At 49.0% G+C, this 19,148-nt stretch overlaps 2 protein-coding genes across 7 annotated transcripts in view; one reads left to right on the top strand and one right to left on the bottom strand.

Annotated features, from left to right (window-relative positions):
• Positions 1 to 3,465, top strand: part of nfrkb (nuclear factor related to kappaB binding protein) — a 108,978-nt gene extending 105,513 nt beyond the window's left edge. For all 3 annotated transcript variants that reach the window (XM_067971113.1, XM_067971112.1, XM_067971111.1), the window contains exon 26: positions 3,114 to 3,465. In XM_067971113.1, the coding sequence (XP_067827214.1) occupies positions 3,114 to 3,236 (123 nt within the window). In that variant the 3' untranslated portion in view covers positions 3,237 to 3,465. The remainder of the gene's footprint in view (positions 1 to 3,113) is intronic.
• An 8,326-nt stretch (positions 3,466 to 11,791) lies between these two features.
• The window catches only part of tmem45b (transmembrane protein 45B), a 33,708-nt gene continuing 26,351 nt past the window's right edge, over positions 11,792 to 19,148 (bottom strand). For all 4 annotated transcript variants that reach the window (XM_067970784.1, XM_067970785.1, XM_067970783.1 and 1 more), the window contains one exon: positions 11,792 to 12,611. In XM_067970784.1, the coding sequence (XP_067826885.1) occupies positions 12,503 to 12,611 (109 nt within the window). In that variant the 3' untranslated portion in view covers positions 11,792 to 12,502. The remainder of the gene's footprint in view (positions 12,612 to 19,148) is intronic.

Raw genomic sequence — 19,148 nt, 5'->3', positions numbered from 1 at the left:
ACCCAGCACCGATCCCTGAGGCACACCGCTGGACACAGGCATCCAGTTTGAAAAACAACCCTCGACAACCACCCTCTGTCTTCTGTCGTCAAGCCAATTTTGTGTTCAATTGGCTACCTCACCTTGGATCCCATGAGATTTAACCTTATGTAACAACCTACCATGCGGTACCTTGTCAAATGCTTTGCTGAAGTCCATGTAGACCACGTCTACTGCACAGCCCTCATCTATCTTCTTGGTTACCCCTTCAAAAAACTCAATCAAATTCGTGAGACATGATTTTCCTCTCACAAAACCATGCTGACTGTTCCTAATTAGTCCCTGCCTCTCCAAATGCCTGTAGATTCTGTCCCTCAGAATACCCTCTAACAACTTACCCACTACAGATGTCAGGCTCACTGGTCTGTAGTTCCCAGGCTTTTCCCTGCCGCCCTTCTTAAACAAAGGCACAACATTTGCTACCCTCCAATCTTCAGGCACCTCACCTGTAGCGGTGGATGATTCAAATATCTCTGCTAGGGGACCCGCAATTTCCTCCCTAACCTCCCATAACGTCCTGGGATACATTTCATCAGGTCCCGGAGATTTATCTACCTTGATGCGCGTTAAGACTTCCAGCACCTCCCTCTCTGTAATATGTACACTCCTCAAGACATCACTATTTATTTCCCCAAGTTCCCTAACATCCAAGCCCAACGAGAGGGGGGGCAGTTCTGGATTTAGTTCTAGGAAATGGAGAGGGGCAGGTGGAAGAAGTAGCAGTGGGAGAGCATTTTGGTGGCAGTGATCATAATATGGTTAGTTTTAGCATAGTTATGGAAAAGGACAAAGACAGAGCAGGAGTTAAAGTTTTCAATTGGGGAAAGGCCAATTTTACTAAACTGAGAAGTGATTTAGCAGAAGTAAACTGGAAACAGCTACTTGAAGGTAAATCAGTGTCAGAGCAGTGGGAGACATTCAAGGGGAAGATTCAAGGGGTTCAGAGTAAACATGTTCCCACAAAGAAAAATGGAGGGGCTGCCAAATCTAGAGCCCCCTGGATATCAAGAAGCATTCAGGGTAAGATAAGGCAAAAAAAGAAAGCCTATGATAGACACTGGGAACTCAATACTACGGAAAGCTTAGAGGAGTATACAAAGTGCAGGGGTGAAGCTAAAAAGGAAATTAGGAAAGCAAAGAGAGGGCATGAAAAAATATTAGCAGGTAAAATCAAAGAAAACCCAAAGATGTTTTATAAATACATTAAGAGCAAGAGGATAACTGAGGAAAGAGTAGGGCCTATTAGAGATCAAAAAGGTAAACTATGTGTGGAGGCGGAAGATGTGGGTATGGTTCTTAATGAATACTTTGCATCTGTCTTCATAAAGGAGAGGGATGATGCAGGGATTGAAGTTAAGGAGGAGGAGCGTGAAATATTTGATGGGATAAACATAGTGAGAGAGGAAGTATTAAGGGGATTAGCATCTTTGAAAGTGGATAAATCACTAGGGCCGGATGAAATGTATCCCAGGCTGTTAAAAGAAGCCAGGGAGGAAATAGCAGAGGCTTTAACAATCATTTTCCAAACTTCACTGGATACAGGCGCAGTGCCGGAGGATTGAAGGACTGCTAACCTTGTACCGTTGTTTAAAGAGGGAGCGAAGGATAGACCGAGTAATTACAGGCCAGTCAGCCTAACCTTGGTGGTGGGCAAATTATTGGAATCAATTCTGAGGGACAGGATAAACTGTCAATTAGAAAGGCCCGGACTAATCAAGGACAGTCAGCACGGATTTGTTAAGGGGAGGTCGTGTCTGACTAACTTGATTGAATTTTTCGAGGAGGTGACAAGGAGGATTGATGAGGGTAGCACAATTGATGTCGTCTACGTGGATTTTAGCAAGGCTTTTGACAAGGTTCCACATGGCAGACTGGTCAAAAAAGTAAAGGCCCATGGGATCCAAGGGAATGTGGCAAATTGGATCCAAAATTGGCTCAGTGGCAGGAAGCAAAGGATAATGGTCGACGGGTGTTTTTGTAACTCGAAGGCTGTTTCCAGTGGGGTGCCTCTGGGCTCGGTACTAGGTCCTTTGCTTTTTGTGGTATACATTAACGATTTGGACTTAAACGTGCGGATGACACAAAGATAGGCCCTGTGGTTGATAGTGAGGGGGAAAGCTGTAGACTGCAGGAAGATATCAATGGACCGGTCAGATGGGCAAAAATGTGGCAAATGGAGTTGAATCCGGGGAAGTGTGAGGTGATGCATTTGGGGAGAGCAAACAAGGCAAGGGAATACACAATAAATGGGAGGATACTGAGAGGTATAGAGGAAGTGAGGGACCTTGGAGTGTATGGCCACAGATCCATGAAGGTCACAGGACAGGTAGATAAGGTGGTTAAGAAGGCATATGGAATGCTTTCCTTTATTAGACGAGACATAGAATATAAGAGCAGGGATGTTATGCTGGAACTGTATAAAACAATACTTAGACAGCTTGAGTACTGTGTACAGTTCTGGTCACCACATTACAGGAAAGATGTGATTGCACTGGAGAGGGTACAGAGGAGATTTACGAGGATGTTGCCAGGACTGGAGAATTTTAGCTATGAGGAAAAATTGGATAGACTGGGGTTGTTTTCCTTGGAACAGAGGAGGCTGAGGGGAGATTTGATTGAGGTGTACAAAATTATGTGGGGCCTAGATAGAGTGGATAGGGAGGATCTATTTCCCTTAACAGAGGGGTCAATAACCAGGGGGCAAAGATTTAAAGTGATTGGTAGAAGGATTAGAGCGGAAATGAGGAATTTTTTTTCACCCAGAGGGAGGTGGGGGTCTGGAACTCACTGCCTGAGAGGGTGGGAGAGGCAGAAACCCTCAACTCATTTTTTAAAAAATACATGGATGTGCACCTGAAGAGCCGTGACCTGCAGGGCTACGGACCAAATGCGGGAAAGTGGGATTAGGCTGGGTGGCTCATTTCTCAGCCAGCGCGGACACGATGGGCCGAATGGCCTCCTCCTTTGCTGTAAATGTTCTATGATTCTATGAGGGGTTACTCCCCATAGCGGCCCATGGGGGGTTACCCCTACAGACCTGCTCTAACTCTGTGTCTCTCATTTCTTGTTTTCAGGTGAGGATTCAGCATCTTCCAGCTCAGCAGCTTCACCAAGGAACAGCCATTAGCTCCACCAAACCGATCTCCACTGTCGTCGTGACAACCGCACCATCAATGAAGCAGCCACAGGACCAATGATTATTGGAGCAGGACTGTCAGCCGCGAGCATTGGGAGAGATTTACTTATTACCCAGATCTTCCACTGTCTGCTCACTATTTCCTGATTTTTGCATTTCATTGACAGCTTTGCCCACTGTTGGGGACCTGCTCCCTCTCTCTCCTCATGAACTGACTCTGTGTACTCTACTTCAACCTATATCATTACAAACCTGTACAGTAAATAAAATAAAATGACTTCTGAGTGGTGTACGTGTTGTACAGGGAGTCCTTTCTCACTGACAGGACTGCAGTATGTGCACTGTGAGCACAGGTTGAAGCTCCCACAATGGCACACTGGGTAGAGGCATTACACAGGGCAGCGATCCCCGATCAGATCCCAGTCTGGGCCAGGTTCGCTGATCTCTGCCAGTATTGCAGTGGGAGTCCCGCACTCAGTCTCAGTTCCCCTGCTGGAAATATCAGCATGGGCTCGTACTCCCGATCACAGGTGAATCTGTGCATGTGTGAAGGCAGGATTGGACATTGATTGTAACACTGTCTGTCAATGGCCATTAGGGTCCGATACCTTAGGGCAGCCTGTGCCATGTGACTGTTCCTCTGTGAGAGGCAGCATCTTCAGGTGAGGGGGAAGCACCCTGCTTGTCAGCTTGTCAGATGCTGTGTGCTGTATATATAGTGTTTATAATGCTGTTTGTGCGATATAATGCTCTATATATATTTTATATATATATTAGTGCCAATTACTGCAGTGCGTATATATAATGCTGTTCAGGTGCTAAATATAGTGCCGTCTACAGTGCTATATATACATATATATAGTGCTATTTAATGTGCTGTAAATATAGTGCTGTGGGTATGTAGTGCTGTTCTATATATATATTGATGTTTACAGTGCTGTATATCTAGTGCTATATATGTATAATGCTATTTATGTGCTATATATAGTGCTATTTACTGCAGTGTATATATAGTGGTGTTTATGTGCTATATATATATTGCTATTAAATGCACTGTATATAATGCTGTTTATGGTAATGTATAATGCTGTTTACTGCGCTGGAAATATAATGCTGTTTGTGTGCTATACATAGTGCTGTATATATGTATAGTGCTATTTACTGCAGTGTATATATATAGTGCTGTTTATGGCACTGTTTAATGCGCTGTAAATATCGTGCTGTGTAAATATCGTGCTGTGTAAATATGGAGCTGTTTATGGTGCTCTGTGTATATAGTGCTGTGTATATAGTGCTGTGTATATAGTGCTGTGTATATAGTGCTGTGTATATAGTGCTGTGTATATAGTGCTGTGTATATAGTGCTGTGTATATAGTGCTGTGTATATAGTGCTGTGTATATAGTGCTGTGTATATAGTGCTGTGTATATAGTGCTGTGTATATAGTGCTGTGTATATAGTGCTGTGTATATAGTGCTGTGTATATAGTGCTGTGTATATAGTGCTGTGTATATAGTGCTGTGTATATAGTGCTGTGTATATAGTGCTGTGTATATAGTGCTGTGTATATAGTGCTGTGTATATAGTGCTGTGTATATAGTGCTGTGTATATAGTGCTGTGTAAAGAAGCCTGTTTATATTACTGCTCTCAAAGGAGCTTTCTATTTGCAGGTTATGATTTATGGAGGATGGTTTTGGAAAATTAAATGTTTTCAGAAGCTCTGAACACCATGCCACTGGGTTTACTGCAGCCATCGCCTGTGTTTGGTTACATATTCAACAGCTACAAACGGCATTACTGCAAGACTTAATTTTAAGTCCTCGAACGTGTTGTCGCCTCCTAAATCCATGCCCAATCTTTCCCACAACTCCATATTTGAATCCATCCAATCGGGTTTCCACCCCTGCCTCAGGACTGAAATGGCCCTTTTCGGATGTTGTTTGTGACTTTGATGTGACTGTGAAGATGGTAAACTATCCCTTCCCATCCTTCTTGATCTGTCCGCAGCCTTTGACACGGTTGACTACACCATCCTCCTCCAATGCCTCTCCTCCGTCCAGCTGGGTGGGACTGCGCTCGCCTGGTTCCATTCCTATCTATCCAGTCGTAGCCAGAGAATCACCTGCAATGGCTTCTCTTCCCACTCCCGCACCGTTACCTCTGGAGTCCCCCAAGGATCTATCCTCGGCCCCTCCTATTTCTCATCTACATGCGGCCCCTCGGTGACATCATTGGAAAACACTGTCAGATTTCACATGTATGCTGACAACACCCAGCTCTACCTCACAACCACCTCTCTTGACCCCTCCACTGTCTCTCATTTGTCACACTGCATGTCCGATATCCAGTCCTAGATAAGCGAGAATTTCCTCCAAATAAACAATGGGCAGACTAAAGCCATTGTCTTCAGCCCCTGCCACAAACGCCATTCCCCCGCCACTGACTCCACTCTCTCCCTGGTCACTGTCTGAGGCTGAACAGGCTGTTCACATCCTCTTTGACCCTGAGCTGAGGTACTGACCACATATTCTCTCTCATGAAAACCACCTTGGTAACATCGCCCGTCCCCGCCACTGCCTCAGCCCATCTGCTGCTGAAACCCTCATCTATGCTTTTGTTATCTCCAGACTTGACTATTCCAATGCTCTCCTGACAGGACTCCCATTTTCCACCATCTGTAAACTTTGCTGCACCCAATCCTGTTTACCCATCACCGCTGTGCTCACTGACCTACATTGGCTCCCGATCTGGGAACGCCTGTGTTTTAAAATTCTCATCCTTGTTTTCAAATCCGTGGCCTTGCCCCTCCCTATCTCTGTAACCTCCTCCAGCCCAACAACCCTCTGCCACCTCTGGCCTCTTGTCCATCCCCCACTCCCTTTACCCCACCATTGGTGGCAGTGCCTTCAACAGTCTAGGCCCTAAGCTCTGGAATTTCCTCCCTCTACACCTCTCCTCCTTTGACGCTCCTTAAAACTTAACTTTTTGCCCAAGCTTTTGGTCACCAGTCCTATTGTCTCCTTCGGCTCGGTGTCACTTTTTGTCTGATGATCGCTCCTGTGAAACGCCTTGGGACATTTCATTACATTAAAGGCGCTTTATAAATGCAAGTTGTTGTTAAACCACTGGTGAAAAAGGACAGTTTGAGAGGGATTGCATCTTGTTTACTCATTTGCATTCTTAAAGCCAGCACCACAGACATTTCCTAGCCTGGTCTCCCCCCATAAGCTCTGCTCTCTGTCCAGAGACGTTTACAACACAGAAGGAGGCAATTTGGATCATTGCCTTTGTGCCAGCTCATTACTAGAGTAATCCAGACTAATCCCACTGCCCCACTCTCTCCCCATAGCCCTGTATCATTTCAAAACTAATCCCACTGCCCCACTCTCTCCGTATAGCCCTGTATCATTTCAAAACTAATCCCACTGCCCCACTCTCTCCCCATAGCCCTGTATCATTTCAAAACGAATCCCACTGCCATGCTTTCGTCCTATAGCCCTGTATCAATCCCAAACTAACCCTGCTGATGCGCTCTTCCAGTCTCCCGGTGATGTCTGTTTCCCACCGATTCCCTTTTCCTGGCGGTGCCTGAGTCGGGGTATTTCCCAATGGGGGGATGCTCGAGTCCCATTGACGGATTCGCTACTCGTTCACCTGATGCCCCCAGAGAAGCCTCCGTCAGTTCACCATGAAGCAGCAGACTGACCAATTACAGAGGGACTTCCTCTGACTCGGGTTGTTTTGGGAGATGACCGTAACCTCACTGACTGTACAGTGACCTCCCACTGACCCCTGTACAGTTGAGAGTAGCAACTTCCTTCGATGGTTGTATTATTGCAAGTTGTTCTTTCTGCTCCAGGGGCGTTCTCGGAGCTTCACGTCAGAAGGGAACATTCAGCCTTTAACTGCTGCTGATTGACCTCATTGTGACACTAATCCCGGCCGAGCTGGGGGTGGGTGTAGGGGAAGGTGTGAGGTGCCCTCTTCCTACTGTTTGTTATCACCACAGTGTGGCACCTCGCCCCGAGTGACCCGCAGCCTGGCACCTCGCCCCGAGTGACCCGCAGCCTGGCGCCTCGCCCCGAGTGACCCGCAGCGTGGCGCCTCGCCCCGAGTGACCCGCAGCGTGGCGCCTCGCCCCGAGTGACCCGCAGCGTGGCGCCTCGCCCCGAGTGACCCGCAGCCTGGCGCCTCGCCCCGAGTGACCCGCAGCGTGGCGCCTCGCCCCGAGTGACCCGCAGCGTGGCGCCTCGCCCCGAGTGACCCGCAGCGTGGCGCCTCGCCCCGAGTGACCCGCAGCGTGGCGCCTCGCCCCGAGTGACCCGCAGCGTGGCGCCTCGCCCCGAGTGACCCGCAGCGTGGCTCCTCGCCCCGAGTGACCCGCAGCGTGGCGCCTCGCCCCGAGTGACCCGCAGCGTGGCGCCTCGCCCCGAGTGACCCGCAGCGTGGCGCCTCGCCCCGAGTGACCCGCAGCGTGGCGCCTCGCCCCGAGTGACCCGCAGCCTGGCGCCTCGCCCCGAGTGACCCGCAGCGTCCATCTCACAGATACTCTCATTCACATCACGCAGTGCAGTGCCCTCTTTAAATCTTAATTCTTATCTGTAACAGTAGGCTTCTCTGGCTCCTCACCCCTCCCTCGCTCCAGGCTGGACCGGTGCCCACAACCAGCTCCCTGCCAATGTTGCGTGGTAACCTGCTGCAGTATTATGGGTAGGGGCTCCTGGTAACAGGTGCATGTGAGACTGACGGTCAGAGGCTCCTGGGCATAGCCTGGCATCAGTCTCCGATTCTCCCCTCACTGGATGGAGTTGGCCTCTGATTCCCGTGTCAAGGGTCAGGGCTCACTGTGGGGGCCAGGGAGCTGTGAAGGCCGCTGTCTGCAATCTCTGCTCACTCGGGCTGTTTTAGTGTCTGATACTTGCCAACAGGTTTTTATTCGATGCGTCTCGTGATGTATCTCCTCGTGTTTGGTTTCTTATTCCTGCCTCTGATTTATATGTCGCGTGCTTTCCACAGACGGTGCAGAAATACACCTAGGATTGGAGCAAGGTGGGGGTCAGGGGTCAGGTACGATTTACGATGCAGTTCGATCGATGTACGAGGCAGTTAGTGGAGGGTTTGTGTGATGGGAGTGGGTGGAACTGCAGGTTTTGATTATTCCTGAGTGAGTGTGGGATGGAATCATCGCTGACGGGACCGCCCAGAACAGAAGCTGAACCAGTCCAACTGGTCAGACCGGCTGAACAACTACTTTCACAATCACCCTCAGAACTCAACATGCTCAACTTACAGAGCAATTCAAGTGTGAAGCAGTTAAGAGTCAAACCCTCCCTGATGATTTAAACAGCACCAGGGAAAGCAAGCCTGTGTCACAGTAATGTGAGTGGCTGAACACAGAAACAGGCCATTCTGCCCAACCGGGCTATGCCAGTGTTTATCATGGCAAGTCCAGCACAGAAGGAGGCGATTCGGCCCATCGTGCCTGTGCTGGCTCTTTGAAAGAGCTCTCCAATTAGTCCCACTCCCTAGCTCTTTCCCCATAACCCTGTAAATTTTTTCCCTTCAAGTATTTATCAAATTCCCTTTTGAGAATTATTATTGAATCTGTTTCCATCGCCCTTTCAGGCCGTGCATTCCAGATCACGACAACACAAAATGTAAAAAAATGTTTCCTTATGTCATCTCTGGCAATTTTGCCGATCACCTTAAATCTGTGTCCTTTGGTTACCGACCCTCCTGCCACTGGAAACAGTTTCTCCTTATTTACTCTATCAAAGGCCTTCGTGATTTTGAACATCCCAATCAAATCTTCTCTGTTCTAAGGAGAACAATTCCAATCTCTCCGCATAACTGAAGTTCCTCATCCCTGGCACCATTCTGGTAAATCTCCTCTGCACCCTCTCCAAGGCCTTGACATCCTTCCTAAAATGTGGTGCCCAAAATTGAACAAAATACTCCAGCTGAGGCCTAACCAGTAATTTATAAAATAGCTAACATTTAAGGAACGAATGCATGAATTGCAACAACTATACATTCCTTTCCGGCGCAAAAACACAAAAAGAAAAGCAGCCCAACCGTGGCTAACAGAAGAAATTAAAGATAGTATTAGATCCAAAGAGGAGTCATATAAAGTTGCCAGAGAAAGTAGCAAGTCTGAGGATTGGGAGCAGTTTAGAATTCAGGAAAAAAGGACCACGAGGGGAAAAATAGATTACGAGAGTAAACTTGCAAGGAACATAAAAGTGGACTGCAAAAGCTTGTAAAAAGAAAAAAGATTAGTGAAGACAAATGTAGGTCCCTTACAGTCAGAAATGGGAGAATTTATAATGGGGAACAGGGAAATGACAGAGCAATTAAACAAATACTTTGGTTCTATCTTCACGGAAGAGGACACAAATAACTACCCAGAAATGCTAGGGAACCAAGGGTCTAGTGAGAAGGAGGAATTAAAGGAAATTAGTTTTAGTAAAAAAATAGTGCTGGAGAAATTAATGGGACTGAAAGCCAATAAATCCCCAGGGCCTGATAATCTGCATCCCAGAGTACTAAAAGAGATAGCCATGGAAATAGTGGATGCATTAGTTGTCATCTTCCAAACTTCTACAGATTATGGAACAGTTCCTGCAGATTGGAGGGTGGCAAATGTAACCCCACTATTTAAAAAAGGAGGGAGAGAGAAAACAGTGAACTACAGACCGGTTAGCCTAACATCAGTAGTCGGGAAAATGCTAGAGTTTATTATAAAGGATGTGATAACGGGACACTTAGAAAATATCAACGGGATTAGACAAAGTCAACATGGATTTATGAAAGGGAAATCATGTTTGACAGACCTACTGGAGTTTTTTGAGGATGTAACTGGAGAACCAGTGGATGTGGTTTATTTGGATTTTCAGAAGGCCTTTGATAAAGTCCCACATAAGAGGTTAATGTGCAAAATTAAAGCACATGGGATTGGGGGTAATATACTGGTATAGATTGAAAATTGGTGAACAGACAGGAAACAGAGAGTAGGAATAAACGGGTCTTTTTCGGGGTGGCAGGCAGTGACTAATGGGGTACCACAGGGATCAGTGCTTGGGTTTCACCACATGACCGTTAGCCTCCATCCGCCCCACCCAGTCAAACAGCCTTCCCCCCACCCCCCACCCCCCCGTCTCCAATACTTTTATAACGAATAAATGTTCAAAGAAATGGAAATAAACACCTTTTTAATGCCCCTATGATTTTTCTCCAGCTTTGCTCACAGCAGTGTCCAGATTAATCTTCAATTACTGGAGACTCCAGGACAATCCTGGAGAGTTGGCAACCCCGAGGCTAAATCTGGATTGAGGGCCCAAGTCGATTCTGAAGAGACTCCCAGAGAAGACAGTCCCAAGTTACTTGGTTTTGACACCACTTGCAGTATAACTTCAATCCCCGCTCACCTTTCTAAAGCTACCTGCAGTTCGATTAAATGTTTCGACAGTGCCTACTCCCACCCTCTCTAAACACCCACACACTGTCCTGGGAGACGGCAGTGGAGGTCTAGCCAGCAGGGGACGGGCAGGGTGTGTGAGGAGAAGCAAAATCCTGCAGATGCTGGAAATCTGAAACAGAAAGTGCTGGAAACGCTCAGCAGGTCAGGCAGTGTCTGTGAAGAATGGAGGAGTTAACCTTTCTCTCTTGCACGCTTTGTCAGTGGTGTAAGTGGGGCATTGCTCACCAGCAACCATTGTGAGTAAAAGTGACAGAGATAAAGAGGCTGATTCTAATAATCAGCAGGTCGGAGACCTGGGATTTTATACCCAAGGGGGGGCGCTCAGTGGATGTTACCTCTGGTCGGAGTTCACCAGAAGGATAGCAAACTCCAGGGGACCGGATCGGATGGATTGCCTTGCACTGTTTCTGGGATCATCATGGACGTAAGGGGGCAGTGCTGGAAACGGGGACTCCCAAAGCTGGACCAGGAGTACATCCTGATCCCAGTGCAAGTGGATCACACCTGGGGGTACAGGCCAGAGTCTGGGGCCCTGAAGATCTGGGGACATTTTTTGGGGGGGGGGTTTGAAGTCGCCTGAACCTGTACCAGTACCAATGAGTTACACCGAGTTACATCGAAACTACAACACAGAAACAGGCCATTCGGCCCAACTGGTCTATGCTGGCATTTATGCTCCACACGAGCTTCATCTAACCCTATCAACATAACCTTCTATTCCTTTCTCTCTCATGTGCTTATCGAGCTTCCCCATAAATGCATCTATGCTATTTGCCTGAACTACTCCTTGTGGTAGCGAGTTCCACATTCTCACCACTCTTTAGGTAAAGAAGTTTCTCCTGTCCCAGTACCTATACCTGTATCAGTGTCTGGACCTGTATCATGGTCTGTATCAGTGTCTGGATCTGTATCAGTGTCTGGACCTGTATCATGGTCTGTATCAGTGTCTGGACCTGTATCAGTGTCTGTATCAGTGTCTGGACCTCTATCAGTGTCTGGACCTGTACCTATACCTGTATCTGTACCTGTATCAGTGTCTGGACCTGTACCTATGCCAGTACCTGAATCTGTGCCAGCACCTGTGCAGTAAAATGTAATATTGAGCCTCACATACAGTTTAGAGCTTTTGCGAATCTTGAATTTAAAATGACATTGTTTATTGGGAAGGGAAGGAGATGTATCGATATGTATGAGGATGAGAGGCCACATCTAGTGGGCAGAGAATGGACTGTTAAAAACCCCATACAGTCAGAGACAGGAGCTGACATTTGGGGAATAAAGCTCGAGACACCCTGTAGACAGTCTCCTGGGTGGTGTTAAAATCGGCTACAATCTATTACAGGAACTGGATTCATATTTAACACAGAAAGTGACTGAGATACAGTGGTGGGTTATTAAATGCTCTTCTGTACATTCTGATACTCCTTCGATGTGCAGAAATTAGTTATTAATGTAATTCAGTTTCTCAAAGTTTCCATCATCAAGCAAGAAATAATACCTGAAACCCTGATCCTGCCTGTTCACTATTGGACTTGGCAAAAGAAATCAATTCTTTACCCTTGAACCGTGATCTGCTGGAGAAGGCGGGTCCTGAGTCTGTGGGACATCCCCTCCAGAAATCCCATTCCTTCCTTTACTGGATCCGTATCATTCCCCAGGTGGAGCCTCCCTTCAGTTTATTCCCACACCCTACCCCAGAGCAATGAGTGAGTCAACAGAGTCAAAGGTAAAAAAGTTCACAGTTCAGAATAATTGGACAGAAATCATCGGTTCTTCGATGTGGAGCGAGGAATCTGCAGGAGCTGCTCCTCAGGGTCTTCACATTGTGACCAGTGGAGTCTTCACCTCACTCCTCATCGGAGCCATTCAGCAGACTGACTTGGGAGTTTTTCTCCGAAACTTTCAGCTGCCCCAACTCTATCGCCCCAGCTCGCTTCAATTTAATCTGCATGACCCTGCAAGAAAAGAGCTTCATTAGAGAGAGGGACAAACATTGCAGAAAGTGTAGACAGTAATGTCACCTCTGACCACACTCTGCCGTCCTGACATTACAGTCGGTTACAGACAATAGGGGATTTCCACACTGGGGGGGGTCTCCCAGTTACAGACAATGGGGGGGGGTTTCCGCTGTAACTTCGGGGGAAGGGCCATGGAGACCCTGGAAAAACACAGCTCATGCTGCGTTCCCAGGACTTTTCCACCTCTATCGACAAAGTTCCCATAGCCCAGCGGGAGAAATTCCCGCGGAAATTCACCCCTGAGGTTCCTGCACCTCCCGCCATGTTCCAGCCATACCAGAGATTTGCCCTTTGACCTGAATGATGATGTCGGTGAGAGATTTCTGGCAGGTCGTTGGAGGATTGTCATCTACAGGGACAGGGGGAGACACTAAAGCAAGATTCTTAGTCTCCTCACCTGGTGTCAGAGTCTTCAAACCAAACTAGTGAGAAACTCACTCTGTGACAGTCTCCGTTTGCCTGATACGGAGGCCCATTCTCCCCCTGTACGGACACACCCCAATAACCTAAGATGCAGGTTGACAAGAGCTAAGGTTAGGGACCCACAAGTGTGTGCAGGGAAGCTGCTGGGGTTTAACCAGCTAAAACCGCACAACATCCTACACACAGAACCAGTCAGAATACCCCTGCCCAAGAATTCCAGCCCCGAGTAACAGGCCCACCATCCAGGTCCCATTAGTCAACCATCAACTCTGCTCTGAGGCCTTGGGACACTGGGGTACTGGGACACTGGGATACTGGGATACTAGGGTACTGGGGTACTGGGGTACTGGGACACTGGGACACTGGGACACTGGGGTACTGGGACACTGGGACACTGGGACACTGGGACACTGGGGTACTGGGACACTGGAATACTGAGATCCTGGCGTACTGGGATACTGAGGTATTGGGGTACAGGAGTACTGGGGTACTGAGGACCTGGGGTACTGGGGTATTGTGATACTGGGACACTGAGGTACTGAGATCCTGGGATACTGGGACACTGGGGTACTGGGATACTGAGGTACTGATGTACTGGGGTACTGGTTCACTGGGGTACTGAGATACTGAGGTACTGAAGTACTGGGGTACTGGGATAATGAGGACCTGGGGTACTGAGATACTGGGGTACTGGGGTACTGAGGACCTGGGGTACTGAGATACTCAGATGCTGGGGTACTGAGGCCCTGGGGTATTGGGTATTGAGATACTGGGGCACTGAGGCCCTGGGGTACTGGGCATTGAGATACTGGGGCACTGAGGCCCTGGGGTATTGGGTATTGAGATACTGGGGCACTGAGGCCCTGGGGTACTGGGTATTGAGATACTGGGGCACTGAGGCCCTGGGGTATTGGGTATTGAGATACTGGGGCACTGAGGCCCTAGGGTACTGGGCATTGAGATACTGGGGCACTGAGGCCCTAGGGTGCTGGGCATTGAGATACTGGGACACTGAGGCCCTGGGGTACTGGGATACTGGGACACTGGGGTACTGGGATACTGAGGTACTGACGTACTGGGGTACTGGGACACTGGGGTATTGAGATACTGAGGTACTGAGGTGCTGACGTACTGGGGTACTGGGGTACTGAGATCCTGTAATACTGGGGTACTGGGACACTGGGATACTGAGGTATTGAGGTATTGGAGTACAGGAGTACTGGGGTACTGAGGACCTGGGGTATTGGAGTACTGTGATACTGGGTTACTGAGATACTGGGACACTGGGATACCAGGGTACTGAGATCCTGGGATACTGGTTCACTGGGGTACTGAGATACTGAGGTACTGAAGTACTGGGGTACTGGGATAATGAGGACCTGGGGTACTGAGATACTGGGGTACTGGGGTACTGAGGACCTGGGGTACTGAGATACTCAGATGCTGGGGTACTGAGGCCCTGGGGTATTGGGTATTGAGATACTGGGGCACTGAGGCCCTGGGGTACTGGGTATTGAGATACTGGGGCACTGAGGCCCTGGGGTATTGGGTATTGAGATACTGGGGCACTGAGGCCCTAGGGTACTGGGCATTGAGATACTGGGACACTGAGGCCCTGGGGTACAGGGTATTGAGATACTGGGACACTGAGGCCCTGAGGTACTGGGTATTGAGATACTGGGGCACTGAGGCCCTGGGGTACTGGGTATTGAGATACTGGGGTACTGAGACCCTGAGGTACTGGGTATTGAGATACTGGGGTACTGAGACCCTTAGCTATGGTCTGGCTGGACCACATAAAACACTATTGGGTCCTGCTCTCCTCTGCCAAAACTGCTCACTATTCCAGGATCATCCTGGAATGCGAAGATAACCCCCGGCTTCTCTTCTCCACTACAAACAGTCTTCTTAAACCCCTCTCCCCTGCCCCCTCCACCCTCACCTCCAACAACAAGTGTAAGGAGCTCATGGACTTCATTGTCACTAAGATTGAGACCATCCATTCAGCTGCCTCTGTCGCTTCATAAGAACATAAGGACATAAGAAATAGGAGCAGGAGTAGGCCATTCAGCCCCTCGAGCCTGCTCCGCCATTCAATAAGATCATGGCTGATCTTTGACCTCAACTCCACTTTCCTGCCCGATCCCCATATCCCTTGATTCCCCTAGAGTCCAAAAATCTATCTATCTCAGCCTTGAATATATTCAACGACTCAGCATCCACAGCCCTCTGGGGTAGAGAATTCCAAAGATTCACAACCCTCTGCATGGAGAAATTCCTCCTCATCTCAGTCTTAAATGTCCGAACCCTTATCCTGCGACTATGCCCCCTAGTTCTAGAATCTCCAGCCAGGGGAAACAACCTCTCAGCATGTACCCTGTCAAGCCCCCTCAGAATCTTGTATGTTTCAATGAGATCACCTCTCATTCTTCTTAACTCCAGAGCGTATAGGCCCATTCTACTCAATCTATCCTCATAGGACAACCCTCTCATCCCAGGAATCAATCTAGTGAATCTTTGTTGCACCCCCTCGAAGGCAAGTATATCCTTCCTTAGATAAGGAGACTAAAACTGTACACAGTACTCCAGGTGAGGTCTCACCAATGCCCTGCACAACTTGCAATAAAGGCCAACATGCCATTTGCTTTCCTAATTGCTTGCTGTACCTGCATTCTTTTTTTTGTGTTTCTTGTATGAGGACACCCAGATCTCTCTCAAGACCAAAATTTAATAGTTTCTCACCATTTAAAAAATATTCTGTTTTTCTATTCTTCCTACCAAAGTGAATAACCTCACATTTCCCCACATTATACTCCATCTGCCACCTTCTTGCCCACTCACTTAACCTGTCTATATCCCTTTGTAGACTCCTGGGCCCCGATTTTAGAATGAATTTAGTGGTTACATTGGAGGCAGGTGGTGGGGGGGTGGGGGGGGCTCTGAAAATCGGGGAAATCCCGAGTAGGTTTGGAACTCGGCTCCAACCCGCAGACTTCTGGGTTTCCCACTGACGCGTCTGGGTGCACGTGCGCCTCCCCAATGCGGAAGTCCCACCAGCAATTAAAGCCGGCGGGATGACAGTTAAGCGAGTTATTTAGATACTTGAAGTACTTAAAGTATTTAATTTTGTGCACATTGAGGCAGGGGTTCGATTTTCAAACATCCTCAGCCTATTTCCCGTGCTGTGGGAAACACTCCATGTTTTAGGAGACATGTTTCAGCCGGCAGCCAGTTGTGCTTTTAAATCCCTGTTTGACAGATGGGGATAAAAGGTGAGTTATTGCAGCAGGGCACTCAGTTCTCTCAGACAAACTTTTGGCTGGGAGATCTTTGTGTTCTTACTGAAAATTCTTAGTTTCCACTCAGAATTCTTCTGTTTACACATATTTACAAGCTTTTCAGACCCCCTCAAACTGACACCATCAGGATGGGGGGCACCATGGCTGCATTCACCACTTCATCCGAGGACGAGCAACATCACCAGCCTCGCCAGGCACGACGTCCACCTCCGCCACGTGGAGCTCCACAACACAGTGTTGCACCACAGGCACCTGCACAAGAGCAGAGAGGGCAACAACAGAGGGAGCGATGTCGCAGGAGGCACTACCCTCGCCACAGGGTCTACAGATCGAGGCTCAGCTTCCTGGACCTCTCTGAGGAGCAGTGCATACGGAGGCTCAGAGTCAGTTGCCAGGTAGTCGCAGATATCTGCAGCCTCCTTCATGCCGAGCTGCTCACGGCTGGGCCCGAGCAGCATCTCCTTACCTGACGCTGTCAAAGTCACCACTGCCCTCAACTTCTCCACCTCCGGATCATTCCAGGGTGCCACCGGGGACATCGCCGGGGTCTCTCAGTTGTCTGCCCACAAGTGCATAAGGCAGGTCACCAACGGCTTGTTTCGCAGGGCCTTGCACTACATCAACTTCCCCATGGACGACCTCAGCCAGACGGAGAGGGCAGTGGGATTCCACGCTGTGTCTGGCTTCCCACGGGTGCAGGGTGTAATTGATTGCACCCATATAGCAATACGAGCACCTCCACACGAGCCAGGACTGTTCATCAACAGAAAGGGCTATCACTCCATCAACACTCAGCTCGTTTGTGACCACCGCAAGAGATTCCTTCATGTGTGCGCCAGATACCCTGGCAGCTGCCATGATTCCTTCATCCTCCGGGAGTCCAACATCCCGCCCCTCTTCCACGCACCCAACACCCGCTAGGGCTGGCTCCTCGGGGACAAGGGATACCCCCTGCACACGTGGCTCATGACACCTCTGAGGAACCCCATCACCGAGCAACAGCGTCGATATAACGACAGCTACATCACTACCAGGTCTACAATTGAGCATACTATAGGGCTGCTCAAGATGCGCTTCAGGTGCCTTGATCATTCTGGGGGAGCGCTTCAATACGCACCAGACAGAGTGGGACGCATTATAGTCATGTGTTGTGCCCTGAACAACATAGCACAACAGAGAGGGGTTCCGCTGGAGGAGGCTCCATCCACATTTACCACCCACAGTGAGGAGGAGGAGGAGGAGGAAGAGGAGGAGGAGGAGGAAGAGGAGGAGGAGGAAGAACCCATGGGCAGAACAGCAGCTCACCTGGCTGCTCGAGAGGCCAGGGAGTCACTGATATGTGAGTGGCTCTCGTCAGATCAGAAAGTGTGAAGACTGGTGAAAACGATAACATTTAATGTGACTTTAACAAAAACCAAATATAAATGAAAATCATGACAGTCTGTCCAACACCCTTGTGCATCCCCTTCGTGCTCACAAAACCTTCTCCTTTCGCTTCCGACTACTTCTACGTGGTGCTTCCCCTGTGGCTGCAGCAGAGGTAGTGACAGGTTGCTCCTTGTTCATGCCCTGACCGATTGGATGCTTTGGGCCTACACCCTCTGGGTTTCGGTGCCCGTGAGGGCCCCACCAAAGACTGCTCCACCTGCACCTGTGCAGGGGCAGACTCGACCACCTGGAGAGGAGGCAGCATTGCGGGTACTGGTTGAGAGGGGGGCAATGGGTGAGACGTGGAAGCACTTTGAGTGGCGTCCCAACTTCCATGTCCCTTTCGCCATCATCCCTCCCCTGGGTCAGGCCCACACCACTCCTACCACTCTGCTGGACAACAGTTTGGAGGACATGTGTGAAGCCTTGTAAGGCCAGTTGCTAGTGTATCTGCCTGCCTGTTTAAGGCGGCAGAATGTTGTTCACCCTGAGTCTGAATGGCCATTGTCAGGGCCTGAATGGACTCATTTTTGAGCCATGCTTGAAGCTCAACAGAGGCTAGCCTTCCCTCCATCACAGACATTCCCACACTTACCTGCAACACTATCTCAGACATATTAAAGACATCAAGGGTTATGGGGAAGGTGCAGGAAAATGGCGTTGAGGTAGAAGATCAGCCATGATCTTGTTGAATGGCGGAGCAGGCTCGAGGGGCCAGATGGCCTACTCCTGCCACTAGTTCTTAAGTTCTTATGTTTTTATGTAGTTGCTCACGTCCCTGTGACACTATCTCAGAGATTCCCTCCTGTACCTGTGCCACCATTCCACTCATGCAGGAGTTGGACTCCTCCATCCTCTGTGCTATTGTGGAGAGGGCGTGTGGCACCTGTTCCAGCACCTCGCAAATGTGCTGCTGCCCCTCGATCATTCTCCTTTTAAAGGATGGCCCCTGGGGTTCAGAATCTGTGTCCAGCTGAGCAGAGCCTGGAGAGGAGTGCTCCCACCGACACAGACTCTCCACAGCTGCCCCTGCCACCAGTGTCTGCTCGTGCTCACATGTGTGTGTGGTGACTCACCAGGTGCCAATCCAACTAACTGACTACTAGGACCCACTGAGGTGTGAGTATCTGTGCTGGTGGATGGCTCGCTCAGATGTGACGGTGCCCTCAGAGGCCTGGAGCTCCTCTGAGGAATCACCCTCCACTGTCACTGTGGTCGTTGAAGGACCTGCAAGAGAACAGAAGGCAATATGTGTCATGTAGCGATGAGCATACTGAGGTGTTCAACATGCCAATCATTGTTAACATCAATTCATGTGTGTGAT

This window comes from Heptranchias perlo, chromosome 33, assembly GCF_035084215.1.
Source record: "Heptranchias perlo isolate sHepPer1 chromosome 33, sHepPer1.hap1, whole genome shotgun sequence".
In the NCBI taxonomy this organism is placed as follows: Eukaryota; Metazoa; Chordata; class Chondrichthyes; order Hexanchiformes; family Hexanchidae; genus Heptranchias; species Heptranchias perlo.
Note: the sequence above shows the minus strand (reverse complement) of the source record. Positions and strands in the feature narration are given on the sequence as shown.